At 45.5% G+C, this 14,555-nt stretch overlaps 1 protein-coding gene across 1 annotated transcript in view; it reads left to right on the top strand.

Annotated features, from left to right (window-relative positions):
* The window catches only part of ldb3a (LIM domain binding 3a), a 102,691-nt gene that overhangs the window by 84,013 nt on the left and 4,123 nt on the right, over positions 1–14,555 (top strand). Inside the window, exons 13-20 of the mRNA XM_063191265.1 lie at positions 874–1,131; positions 1,597–1,728; positions 4,672–4,728; positions 6,526–6,755; positions 7,540–7,972; positions 8,334–8,514; positions 13,183–13,303; positions 14,146–14,261. Coding sequence (XP_063047335.1) covers positions 874–1,131; positions 1,597–1,728; positions 4,672–4,728; positions 6,526–6,755; positions 7,540–7,972; positions 8,334–8,514; positions 13,183–13,303; positions 14,146–14,261 — 1,528 coding nt within the window. The remainder of the gene's footprint in view (positions 1–873; positions 1,132–1,596; positions 1,729–4,671; positions 4,729–6,525; positions 6,756–7,539; positions 7,973–8,333; positions 8,515–13,182; positions 13,304–14,145; positions 14,262–14,555) is intronic.

Here is a 14,555-nt window from a genome sequence, read left to right as displayed (position 1 = left end):
TGGTCGGTTTGAGGGCGTCTTCTGGGTACAATACACTTCATTTCGCCACAATTAGAAATGGAACCTACTACGTACCCAAACACAGTGCGGAATCTGGAACACACCACCGGTTTGGCTGGGTGTAGGAAGCTTTCGACATCTTTGAAGTCATGCCACAAAAGCAGGACGGTGGCATTTTGTCCTACCGTACATCTCCCCATGAAGGAGTCTGCGGGGCTGATGAAGGGTTGCTGACACAGGGTTGCTGACGCAGGGTTGTCGTCTGCCACCCAGCCCCACCGCTCTCCATTTCTCCCTGCAGGAAACAGGATCCCTCTGTGGTCCACTCGCTGGTCACAACACACTGGGATGGTGGTGGAGGGGGGAGTGTGATGATGATTTTTTGGGTTGGATAACAAAACACATCCCAGTCACGTACAGAATCACTGTCAACTCTCTTTGTCTTTTTTGACATCTCTCATCTCCACATCTCCCCATGTCTCTCGCACACATTTTTCTGTCTCTCCAACATTCTGATTGTATATGTACGTACGTGTGCATATGTTTCTCTTTCTATGTCTCCATACTGTATCTGTCTCAGTCTTTCTTCCTGATTCTCTTGCTGTATACACACTTGCTACACATCTCTCTCCCTCCCTGTTTCCCTATTCATCTGTAATTCATTTCACCTCATCATCTTTTTTGCTTGTTTTGTTTTTCCAAAATGTTTCATTCATTTGCAAGGGCGCGCATTTCCTACACATCAGCAGAGTAACAGAAAAAATCCCTCAAAGAGACCACTGCAATCTCATGACTCTTCCCAACCCCCCTCCTCCTCATGCTCCTATTGTCCAGTCTGGTGTGGCTGTGTTAACTCTCCTCTGTCCTCCGCAGCTATGAGTCCACCCCACAGGCTGAGGCCATGGTGGAGGCTGTATCGCCTCCAGGGGCCCAGCCCCAGGCCCAGCCTCAGTCCCAGTCCGAACCTGAGGCCCCTGAGCCTGAGGCCCCTGAGCCTGTGGCCCCTGAGCCTGTCGCCTCCCAACCTCAGCCTGTGGTCCCTGTGCCACCTGCTGTTCCCCCCAGGAGGGGCGCTCACCCTCTGTCCCACGCTGCCACCCATATCTCAACCGCACTGACTGCGAAGTCTAGGTACAGTCCCCACAACCCCTCCACACCAATCCCTACCCCCATCCAAGCTCTACTCCTACCCTTGACCCCCACCCCAAATCCCCTAAGTATCCCTCGTTATCGTCCCCTTCTCTCCCCCATCCCCATCCTTCTGTCCAAGATTAAGAGTCCCATCCCCAATTCCTTCTCTCTCACTCGAACCGTGAACTCCTTTTATTATTATTCCCTCTCCCACTCTTCTCTCCACATCCTTCTCTCCCTAATTAAGACCCTTGTAACTGTAATTAGACACAGGTGTTTCTGTCTTGCCTTATGCCATCCTATGCCTTATACATCCTATATAAAAATTGTTTGGAATATGTGAAGGCTGACGAAAGAATATTACTCTGACATCTAAAAATAGGACTAGGTACTACTTCATATATATTCATACATATTCATATATGTATTGACACCTGTCTCGTTAACCCCCTCCCCCCTGTTAAGAAACCATGCTTATAAGCGTGGCCCCCCTCCCAAATCAGCACTGGAGGCCTTGCAAATCACGCCGATGTTCCGCACCAGAAATTTGCCTAAACGAGAGCGTACTCTTCCCTCGGGAAAACCAAAGCACCTGAGGTATCACTCACAAACACACACACACACACACTCTCTCACATTCCCGCACTAAACCAACACACACACACATGCGCACACACACACACACACACACACACACACACACACACACACACACACACACACACACACACACACACACACACACACACACACACACACACACACACACACACACACACACACACACACACACTGTGTGAGTAATGAGGGTGATGTGCAGAGTGACAGGGGCCTACTGGGATATAGGAGCGAGACTAAGGAGTGAACCTGAACGGCCGCTGCTGGATTCTAGAAGAACTGGGAGCAATTTTTCATATTGGGTTCTAGAACTGAGAACGACCTGTTTACATGGTTCTTAAAGAAAGAGGAATGGTCAACAGAGGGTTCTTCTGTGTTCTAGAAGTGATGAACGCGTATTCGGATTGTGTATTCATTAGTGGTATAAGAGCAGGGAGCTTTTACCTGAGGAAACTGAAGTGATCCGTGAATTTGAATATAGTTGCACATACAGTAAGTGTAGATAAACTGCAAGTTGGTAAGTTGAAATATTTGGAGGAGCTTTCCCATTGGTGTTATGACATCATTTTTCTTTCCAGATATGAAGCCTGGATGCCGTACTAATGATACATGGTAAAATCATCTCCTGAGTTTAGATAGGCAAGGGCAAAAGCACAACACAGGGATATACAAGTGAAACCATAGCTATAAATCATACTATAGCTAGACTTGTTCCTTTGGGGTTTTTTTGACAACACTGTTATCATAAAGCGAATCATTCTCAGTCTGACGGGTCTTTTTACTAATTGCACCTCTATTTTATTTGTTGATATAAATGAGTCATTCACATCATTAATCCCCATCAGTTTCCATTCCATCCCCATCCTTCACCAGAGGTGTGATCTGGCAACCTTAACTGATGTCCAAAGGTGCCGTACCCCACTCCTCCATTTTGTTTTCTGCTTAACTGCTTACTTTCCTCAAAATGGAAGCAGAGGCTGAGGTACCCAAAACATTTCAAAAGAAAACAGAATAAAATAAAAATGTTTGAGCATTGGCATGTATTGTGTAGTAAGCCTGCCACCCCACCCGACCCAACACCCTCCCCTCCCCATCTCACCGTGCCCATGGGTAGGGTGTGTCATTCAAGTAATGGCCCCATTTATCTCGCGTTGAGCTGATAGAGGATAAATGGATATACTACTGCAGTATGATGGATGTTTTGTGGTGTCGGTCGGCCGTTGGGTTGGTTTGGTTTGGGTTGGGGTGGGGTGGGTAGTGGGTGAATGAGCACTGGCCACTGGTGTGTTATTGTCTGGCTAGAACACTGCACCGTTCCCGTATCCCATGCACACCCACGCTCACTCTGCACGTCACGATTGAGCTGCATGCACACACACACTAATGGACACCACCCGCCGTTGCCTTTGTTGCCTCAATGATGAAGCTGTTCACTTGAAATGCACTCCTGTGCTACATTTGTTTGTGGATCATTTTGTATGCTATTGGTCTGAGTAAGGCTATTGTGGTGCTGTTTGGAAGTCAAACAGCATTCACGAAACCACTTTTGTGACGGGAGTGGTTCTCCGATATGAAGTCTTATATTTTTCGTATTTGAATTTCATTAAAAATGTGCTAAAAATACTTGATTCAGTTAATGAGTAAATGAGTGGACAGACTGAATAACCTTCATATTATAAATGATTTCTCGTGCTGTATAATTCTCAAACTTTTCTTTCACTTGTTTGTGATTAATATCCTCTACATCTTTTGCAGTGTGGCATGAGACTTTTATTGTTCTACAACTTTCTCTTTCATAACTCATCACCCTTTTTTTTGTGGAAATTGAGATGATGCACTGTATGTTACCGAAGACATACAGCTCTCAGTGTGGTTTCTGTTGTCATCTTCTTAAATGAACACGATTCCTTCTCACATGCCTGCTGTCCTTCCTTTCGTTTAATGTTGGTACAAATTGATATGGATTGTAAAACGCTGATGTAAATCACTGATGTAAATCAAAGTAAGTATGGATGTATCAAATACTGGTCTTTTAAGGTGTTCTGCCTTAATGCTGAAATGCTGAACATACTCTTGAAAGATTTGGTCAAATGCAGAATCCAAATCCAAAAATTGGTTCTAAAATTGGCCATGCCATTGTGTAGTAAAGACTGACCATGTCATCACGTTGATGTGCTAAAAGCAAAAGCACAGGGACTGTTTTAGGTTCCCAAGGCTCAGCTGACACCAACCCCTATCTAAAAGCCTACTAGAAGGCAGGGTGAAAAAGTAATCCTGGATTTGGTACATTCCTAGTCATTACCAGTAATTATTGTTTTGTTGTGTACTCTTTATTCATGCTGCAGTTGTTAATGTGTTTGCACCAAAAAAAATGCCACACCCCTTGAGTTAACGATTACTCTCTGCACTGCCATGTTCACCCATACTGTGTGTGTGTGCACGCACACGCCAGCCTGTCCTCACACACAAAGCGAAGTGGTGTCACAACAACACACTTTGGTTGGATGCTGTTGTCCTCACCTCACCTGCCCTCACCCAATCTCACCTCACCTCACCTCACTTCACCTCATTTTACCTCAGTAAAATTCCCAAGTATCACCGTGCAGTGCATGTTTACTGCCCTGTGACATATTGTGTGATCAGTAAGTTCACTGTGCAGAGGTTTCTAAGCTATCCCATCTGACTCACATCACAAACAAGCAGTGCAATGCAGTGCAATGCAATGGTGCATTATTTACCGTTCCAAGATGCAGAACGGACAGACGGACGGACTGTACGCTGTAAAATAGCACAGCTATGGGTGGACATGGTAAAGCCAAGCCAACCAACCAACCAAAAACAAAAACCCACAACATGTAGTAGTTCACCACCCCTTTTGACCCTTGACCTTTTTGATCCCTTCTTGTTTCCATTGCATTGTAGCTACAGTATGCAGTCCACCTCTGGCTACACCTCCCACTTCTCAACCTCCCTGTCCAGGTACTGACGTGAGCCCTCGCACCACTCATCTTGGATGGCACCACCCCAACCAGTGGTGGCATCGTGGCCAGTGTGACTCCCTGTATATACTACCCTCCTCAGCCTCCTTACCTCCTTACCTCCTGCCCCCTCCACCCTCGTAATGTCCTCGTAACCTACGTGTCCCCTTCTCCTACCAGTCCAGCCTACATCTGCAGTGGTGGCAATGGGGTTGTGTGTCCCTCTGCTATCTCTTTTTCTCCCTTCGTAATTTTAGAATAACACCTGTAATGTCCTCCAGAATAACATACTGTACCCCCCTCCCCTTTTACCTGTCCAGCTTGCACCACCAGTGGTGGCACTTTGGATAGTGTGTGTACATCTACCCCCCTTCAATCCCCTTGCCTCCTTCGTAATGTCACAATAACCCTGTAAAATCCCTCCCTTTACCTATCCAGCCTACACATGCAGTAACTGAACATAACCGCTGTTTTAAGCTACCCCCTCCTGTCATTTTGGCTAATACTTGACCTATTGTCATCCAGATCATATTATTGCTTCTTTACAATCACATACGCATATATAAAAAAGACAAACATCGTTTAAACTAATCTACAGGAAATAGCCCCTTGGCTCAATCCAATGAGAGATATCTTCTGTCTAGTGGACAGTTCTCTCCTCTCTCCTGTTCTTGAGATCCTGGTTGAAATCTGTCTCTCTGTTCTAACACTGTTCCCCCTTGATGTCAGGCTCTGTCCTCTCCTCTGTGTCCTCATCTCTGTCGTGTATACCTTTGTGGGTCTCTGCTAGTCTAAAACAGCCACTAACCCCTTCCGTAAAATACTGTCGGTGAGGGGGAGGATCTGCAGGTAAGGCAGCAGCATGCGTGGAATCTGCTGCGAGAGCAGCTTGGTTCCAAACATGGAGTTCCGGAACTGGAACTGTGGCACAGGAAGTAATGTTCTCCAGCAGGTGTCAGTAGTGGGTCATGTTTTATTAGCGCTGCGTCGCAGGCACATGTAGTGTGAACTAAGAGTGCATCTTAATATGGGACCTTGCCTCCTCCACTTGCCTCCTCCACTCGCTTCTCGTCATGATGACATCACTGACAACAGCATTACATTTCAATATCTTGCAAAAGCTCAATTGTAGAGTCTTTTTCTCGTTTGCAATTGTTATGGTGAATGAAAAACAGTCCCTCAAAAGTTGTTGTGGCTAGGTTGACAGCTGGGAAACTTTATCGTTTTCTCCACGGAGGAGGGGCCAGGAGGCGGGGCGAGGAGACAAGCGCAAGTGGAGGAGGCAAGGTCACATATTAAGACGCACTCTAAGTCTGCAGTCTGCATAAGTGGTGTATAAAGTAAAAGTAGAAATACTCTTACAATTAGGTACAGTGGAGTAACTGGTGTATAAACTATATGCTCATGTAGCCTATAGTTTGTTTGCATACAGAACACAAATGACTGCATTTTGTTTTGCGAGACTTGTCATTTTTTCATGAAAACTATACAATGACATAAACAATGACACCTGCAGTGGAGTAGTATACCTGACATACAGTACATTACAACCAGTGATGGGCAAAATGGATCAAATGACCTTCTTTTACCTGCCCAATTCACCCAGGTGATCATTCAACCAGCCAATCACTTAATTGGACAGGTAAAACCAATTAATTTGGAATATGTGGCACTATATTATAAACTAGTGAATCCATTTTGCCTACTGCTGCTTATAACCCTATGTAAGGCAAAGGCCATGTTAGTGCTGTGTTTGCATCGTCACTCCCATTTTGTCTCCCCCTCCCACTACCAACAGCCATGGCCAGTATATGGCAGGCCCACCCATGCATGCCCCAATGCAGCCGCCCCAGATGCAGATGCCACCCATGGGCTACCCGCCCATGCAACCACCACCTATGCAGCCGCCACCCATGCATCCCCCTCCCATGCAGCAGAGCTCCATCCAGATCCCCATGGGCCCACCACAGCCACAGCCCAAGATGGTCAGCACTGCCACCATCATGCCTTCTTACCCCGCCGCACCAGGTACTGCTGTGCTTTTGGTCAAATAACAATTAATGCTGCACTTTTCAGAGTACTCAGTGATGCTTATGAAGTTGTGATGACTGTGTGGGCTGTCAGCAAAGTGAAAGTCTGATGTGGAACATCATTATGACACCACGAAGTACACTCAACGAAACTACATATACGTAGACCATAGCCAATCGTGTCAAACAAACTGCAATCATCGCCTTTCTGCCCCTCTCCACTCTCTGATTGGCTCCCTAGCTCAGGCTCCCTTGTCGAGGGTAGCTGCCAAGCTGCCATAGAGCTCGAAAGTGACGTCACTTCCCCCGATTTCATGGGACCTCAACGGCGTTTTTAGCCGAAAATCGTAGCATGTAATCCAACGGCGGTATTAAAATGGCATTTCGATCCCCTTCGAGTTGTGCCACGAGCTCCATATATGTTGTTTCTGATATTTTTGCTTAATTTTTCGTACGAACCCCCACATTTTTTAGAAAGCTGTGTTTCTTCACATTTTTCATGCCGACGGTCTCGGAACAAAACATTGATACTTCTGCATGAATAATCTTTATATATCATCTTAAACAGCATATTTGTAGCCCAGCGCATATCATGACTGAGATCAGAAGATATTTACTCGCTACCACGTTGTTAGATGGTCAGCTTAGGTCCCGTGAAACGCGGAACTAAGGGGCGGGACTTTCGAGCTCTATGCAGTCTTTCAGATTGAAACGATTGTGCAAAGTAGCATGGGACTTCCAAGGCTAATTTGATACGATATCTTTCGTCATCTCTCTGGCAGGTCCTGCTCCTGTCCCACCCCCAGCTCCTGCACCGGCTCCCATGCCTGCTGCTGTTCAAATCCCTGTGATGACCGCCCCAGCTCCAGCTCCAGCCCCAGCCCCAGCCCCGGTCGCCCCTTCTCCCGCTCCCCCTGCTCCCGAGGCGGCTGCAGCCTCCAACCGCCCTCCCTGGGTGACGGACGACACCTTTGCGTCCAAGTTCGACCCGGGCAAGACCACCACCAGCGTGAAGGTGCAGCCCCTGCCCCAGGCTGCGCCCCCTCCCCCTGCCTTCATCCCCACCCCGGCCCCCTCCAGCGGTCACTCCCAGGCCCCGTCGCCCTTCATCCCCGCCCCCTTCACACCCGTGGCCAGGGGTGTGGCCCAGAGGGCAGAGCGCTTCGCTGCGGGCAGCAGGACCCCCATGTGTGGGGCGTGCAATGCCATCATCAGGTAGGCTGAACTGGCATAGATTTAGATATAGACGCATGTGTGTATGGCCAGAGGCGCATCTTGCCACCAGGCAAGGCAGGCAGCCGCTTGGGGCCCCCAAGCCCCTAGATAGTGGATAACAGCCCACACTTTACCACAGTAGTGGCGATTTTGGTTCAAATGTTCATTATTTTGCATTTTCGCTTGGGGCCCCACCTGACCCTAGAATCGCCCCTGTGTACGGCATATGCATGCAGAGCCTATTGCTGTGTGGCTGATTAATCTGCTCTATCTATTCCTTTCCCCTTTCTCCTTGCCCTTTCTCTCTCTCTCTCTCTCTCTCTCGCTCTCTCTCTATCTGTCTCTCTCCCCCCGACCTCAGAGGACCTTTCCTGGTGGCTCTGGGTCGCTCCTGGCATCCTGAGGAGTTCAACTGCCACTACTGCCACATGTCTCTGGCGGACGCCAGCTTCGTGGAGGAGCAGAACAACGTGTACTGTGAGAACTGCTACGGGGAGTACTTCGCTCCCTCATGTGCCCGCTGCAACACCAAGATCATGGGGGTGAGTGGCGCAGTCGTAGCCTGGCACTGGCAAGCCAGACCAGAGTGGCGTATGTATAAGGGTTTAGAGGTTCATGTAGGGTCCCACTGTGGAAAATGGCGGCGGAATTTGTCCATACAGCATGGTCAAACACGGCCACAGTAGGAAAATCATGGAGGTGACAGACGTTGAGTGATGTGGCATATCATGGCATGGGGGTGAGAGGCACAGAGAGCATAGTGGTAGGACACGTACTACCCCTAGGAAGACACAGACGCACACACCTTAATGTGGCCACGTGTTCGTGCAGTTGGTCATGCTTGCGTGCATTAAGACAACACCCGCTGACGTTTTAACTAACGGTGTGGGTCATGGCAGGACACGTACTGCTGTTGTAGAAAAAGAAAACGTGCTGTGCTGCACATCCCGCCTGAGTCTTGAGTGCTGGATTTTAAACCAACAAACGCCAATCAGCTCCAAACACCAAGCACCTCCTGTTCCTGTCCCAACAAGAAAACAGTTTTGTTGAGTGGATGAGGATAAAACCCCAGCAGGATTTTTCTGCTCCTGAAACATCGTGAAAAAAAAGTGAGAGCAGAAAAATATTGGTTGAAGGAGCAAGGCTTTTCTTCTTTTGATCTGGACATTTAATTGTCCATCTCTCAGGTCAGGCGTTTGGATATGCAGGTGGGGTTGCAGGTATGACATCACGTTGGGGGAACTCCCCCAGGATTCTAAGGTTCTACATAGACTCCTATGAGCCTGCGGAACCCCCAACGTGATGTCATAATAGTACATTTTCTTAAAATGGTTAACCTGCAACCCCACCTTTAAACTGCTCCTCCGATAAAGCCCCAGCAATCCAACGGATCACTCCTCGCTCGCCATTCGTCTGTATGTGCGTGTCCAAATTAGCATCTTACACAGTGGGGAAATCAAACAAATTACGAAAATCCACAACACCAATATGATGCGGTAGAAAGAGGATTCAACTTTTTCTTGCAGAGCTGTTGTTTTGAGTTTGTTGTTACCAACGTGATATTGACCAAATCTTAATCCTTTATTTTAGAATTTCCATAAAGTCTTGGCAAAACTTTTATAATGTACTTTAGTTGAGGTTTATTTCTTTTTTGTTAAAGAACAAAGTTGGATCACTTGCAATCATGTCTGCACTAAAAGATTAGCAGTAATGTCTCTGATGCGGTAACTGAAATGGCACTTTCGAATATTCTGTCCATGGAAGCTTAGTGATGGCACGTACTACCCACAGAGGTGCACACACACCACAATATGCCCACATGTTTGTGTGCCACTGCCAGTCTTGCGCAACGTTCATGCGGGCAGACAGTACTTGCTGACTCTTCGTTGTGGTATTATGTGCTTTTGTCACAGACACTCACACAAACACACACACACACACACACACACACACACACACACACACACACACACACACACACACACACACACACACACACACACACACACACACACACACACACACACACACACACGCACACACACACAAGGGATGTAGGGGCGAGATTACCACTGGGATAGGGTGTTATAATCCAACCAAATAATCAGATCTTGCTAGTATATAACCACACATTGTGCATCAATGTGATGAATAATACGTGTACAGTGAGTCCAATATGTATTTGATCCCTTGCTGATTTTGTTGGTTTGCCTACTAACAAAGACATGATCAGTCAATAAATGTTATGATAATATGTATTCTAATATGGAGAGACAGAATATCAAAAAGAAAATCCAGAAATTAACTTAAGAGAATATATATTAATTTATTTCCATTTCATCGAGCAAAATAAGTATTTGATCCCCTGCCAACTGATTACAGTTCCGGGCCCACAGACCGGATGGGTACTTCCGATCAACTTGTCATCTGAATTAAAGACACCTGTACATACTAACATGCATAAAAGACACATTTAATCAGCAGAATCAGTCCATAGTATGAGTGAATCAGTCACACTCCAACCTCACCAGCATGGGAAAGACCAAAGAGCAGTCAAATGATATCAGAGACAAGATTGTAGACCTGAACAAAGATTAAATGGGCTGCAAACCACAAGAAAGAGACTGAGTATTAATGACCCAACTGTTGATGCATTTCTTCCAAAATGTGAGGAATACAAAATGACTATCCATCAGCCTGTCTGGGGTTCTATACAAGATTTGACCTTTTGTAGGGATTTGATAACCATGAGAACAGAAAGAAAGCACCCTAGACCTGTACGGGATGAACTAGGCAATGATATCAAAGCTACTGGGACCAAAATCACTGAGAAAACTACTGGTAGAACTTAATGCCACAGAGGTTTAAAATCCTGTAGTGCAAACATGGTACCTCTACTTCAGAAGGAACCTGTGCAGTCCCACCTGAGGTTTGCCAACGGACATCAGGCTGGTTTAGGATATGATAAGGAGGTGCTGTAGTCAGATGAAACCAAAATCAAGCTGTTTGGCATTAACACAATTCAATGTGTTTTGAGAAAGAGCACTGCTGTCTATGATCCCAAGAACACCCTCCTCACCATCATGCATGAAAGTGGTATCATTATGGTTTGAGGGTGTTTGTCTGGCCAAGGCACAGGACAACTTCACATCGTCAACAAATGGATGGAGGGAGAGACATGTAATGTGCAATCCTGAGTGCAAACGTCCTTCCCTCCACCACTACACTGAAGGGTGGGCCATTTTTGGATCTCCCAACATGACAATAATACACAACATACAGTCACAGCAACGAAGGAGTGGCTCAATAAGAAGCATATTAAAGTCGTGAAGTGGCCTAGACAGTCTCCAAATATTAACCCTATAGTAATTCTATGGAGAGAACTGAACCTCCCATTTGCCAAGCTACAGCCACAAACTATTAATGTTTTGGAGATAATCTGCAAAGAAAAATGGGCAAAAATATGTTCTACTATATGCACAAACATTGTCATCAACTAAAAGAAGCATCTGACCTCAGTGCTAGACAACTAGGGCTTTGCCACAAAGCACTTTATCTTCTTTAGCTAGAGGGGTCAAATACTTATTAGCCTAAATTAAATACAAATAAATTTAAATATATTATTTTAAGTTATTTTCTGGAATTTCTTTTTGATATTCTGTCTCTCCATGTTTGAATACATATTATCATAAATTTATAGACTGATCATGTCTTTATTAGTGGGCAAACGGGCAAAATCAGCAAGGGATCAAATACATATTGGACTCACTGTACATACTGTATATAGACTACTGATTTTTTCCTGATTCGGAATCCCTCAGTGTTGAGGTCAAAGTTTCACCTCATTCACTCGCACGCACGCACGCACGCACACACACACACACACATATGCACACACACAGTCACTTGGTGTCACTGTGACCTTGATTGTGGCATTGTTTTGTCAACAGGAAATGATCCATGTTCTGCGGCACTCCTACAGTTGAACTTTAGCGAAATTCTCACTATGATGTTGGGTCATTTTGAATGCTGTGAGCTGTAGAATATTTGTGTCGACTATACTGTAAAACTCCACACAGTCCCTCCAGGAATGCAATGTTGCGATTTACAACTTTTTTGCAACTTCAGTCAATATCCGCAAATTCCGGGCGATAACGCAACTTTAACCAATCACTGCGATTTCCCGCAACCCTTGGCACCTTAAAGGCTGTAGTATGAAAATTTAGAATGGCTTTGGGTGAGCGTGGGCCAATACATGCTAATTTTGGTTGATTTTGGCATGCTAACTTTGGGACACTTTAGGTCCTGAGACCCATTTGGAAGCGTGCCAACATGGTAATGCAGTTTTGGGTCTAAACTCCTAAATAAAGATTATGCTATCTGGGAATGATCCTCATGAAAAGAGCATGGTTTGCTGAAAAATTGATAAAAGGCATAGATTAAAGATTGTAAGGCAAGCTAGAGAACACCTCCGTAGAACTACAATAACATCTAGCTATTCTACCTAAGTGTCGCGGCGACCTGCCGGGTTCACATGAAATGCCTCCTCTATACCAGTGCTTCCTAACCTGGGGTGCGGGCACCCCCTGGGGGTGCACCAGAGATTTCAGGGGATGCACAGAATTTGTTATTGTTGACAACCAAAATTCTGCTTGCAAACATTATAATTAGGCCAAATCAAGACCAAATTAAAACGTGTTTTGGTCCCCATGTAAAGTGAGTAAGGTATTGATTAAAGTCTCAAGGAAGAATCATTGTAATTAAACACTTAAATAAGCTTTTAGTGCATCTACACGTGTAGACGTTTGCTATGGGGGTGCGTGGCTTGTCTTCGGCACAGGTAAGGGGGTGCGTTAAGAGAAAAAGGTTAAGAACCTCTGCTCTATACCACAGTGCAGACAGCACACTATTTGGCTTCACTGAACAGAAGCCGATCACAACGCTGATTAACAGACCAGCTGCATTTCTAGAGCAAAGTTTATGCTCAGTTCTTAGTTTTTTAACCAGGCATATACACCACAGTTGGATAGAGAAACGTCTACAAACCACAAAACGACAGCACATAGGGTAAGGAAGGAAAGAGACCACCTGTAAGTCTATGGGACAACTTTCATCAGCAAGTGCAAACGCAGCTCTCATTTTATTCTGTTTGTATGCTCAAAGGGTTTTTAATGAAAGGGTTAAGCAGGTTGCTGCTGTTTTGTCCACAGGAAGTGATGCATGCTCTGAGGCAGACCTGGCACACCACCTGCTTCGTGTGTGCCGCCTGCGGGAAGGCCTTTGGCAACAGCCTCTTCCACATGGAGGACGGGGAGCCTTACTGCGAGAAAGGTACGGAGCACCGAGCGGCCTTACAAGTGTGCAATTTTGCAATTAATGCACAATTTTGCCCCAAAAAACTCAAAATGTGGGTGTGAAGCTGAAAAGGTCAAGTCAGGGTTTGACTTAACTTTTTCAGATTCACAGCCACATTTTTTTGCAAAATAGCACACTACCTTTTTGAAAGGCTCCTATTCACACATGCAGCACATTCCCTTACTTTCAAATGGTCGGGGTGTCACTGTAAAGCCCTGACCTTGTAGACAGTATTGTTGTGGAACACATAAGTAGGAGTTAGCAGAGGTGTGAGCAAAGGTTTGTTTCAAAACTTAAATGTGCATCCCTGGCCTAGATATTTTTACATGGTCCATCACATAAGGAAGGTGGAAAAGTGGATCGCACTCGGGTTCTTCTTCTCTTCATTTTTATTTTTTATTATTTACATAGCAGCAGAAGTGTAGACAAACGTTTCGGCTGTTGCCTTCGTCAGTCTCTGAAGAAGAAAAGAAGAACCCGAGTGCGATCCACTTTTTCACCTTCCAAGTTATTCAATTGGAGACGCACCACACGGAAGAGCGCGGTGTAGGCCTATCTGACCTACTACCATCACAAAAGGAGAAATATTAATGTGCATTGGCTAAATAAAGGCTCAGCTACAAAATATGGAAAATATTATATAATAAAAATACCGGTGTATAGTATAATAAAATAACAGCAGCAATAGCAATAACATATAATAACACAATATAGTATAAAATATAATATAGCATAATATATAAATAATGAAATGGTAATGATAATATATGTAATATTGAGTTGACAGATGATTTGTTTGTTTGTTGACTGTTGTGCAGATTACATTGCCCTCTTCAGCACCAAGTGCCATGGCTGTGACTTCCCTGTGGAGGCCGGGGACAAATTCATTGAGGCCCTTGGCCACACCTGGCACGACACCTGCTTTGTCTGTGCGGTAAGATACACACACACACACACACACACACACACACACACACACACACACACACACACACACACACACACACACACACACACACACACACACACACACACACACACACACACACACAGATCGATGGTCACACACAGACACGCGCACACACAAACACCAACTTGATTTGTGCTGTAAGATCAAGCATGCAAGCACACAACTGTCAAAAAAGCCACTTTGGTTGTGGGGCTAGATCCATACCCATATTCACACATCTGCGTTGTTTGTGCTTTAAGATACTTGATTCTAGGTTCC

Source organism: Engraulis encrasicolus, chromosome 24 (assembly GCF_034702125.1).
Source record: "Engraulis encrasicolus isolate BLACKSEA-1 chromosome 24, IST_EnEncr_1.0, whole genome shotgun sequence".
Taxonomy (NCBI): Eukaryota; Metazoa; Chordata; class Actinopteri; order Clupeiformes; family Engraulidae; genus Engraulis; species Engraulis encrasicolus.
The sequence above is the reverse complement of the archived record's forward strand: the minus strand, read 5'-3'. Positions and strand labels throughout refer to the sequence as shown.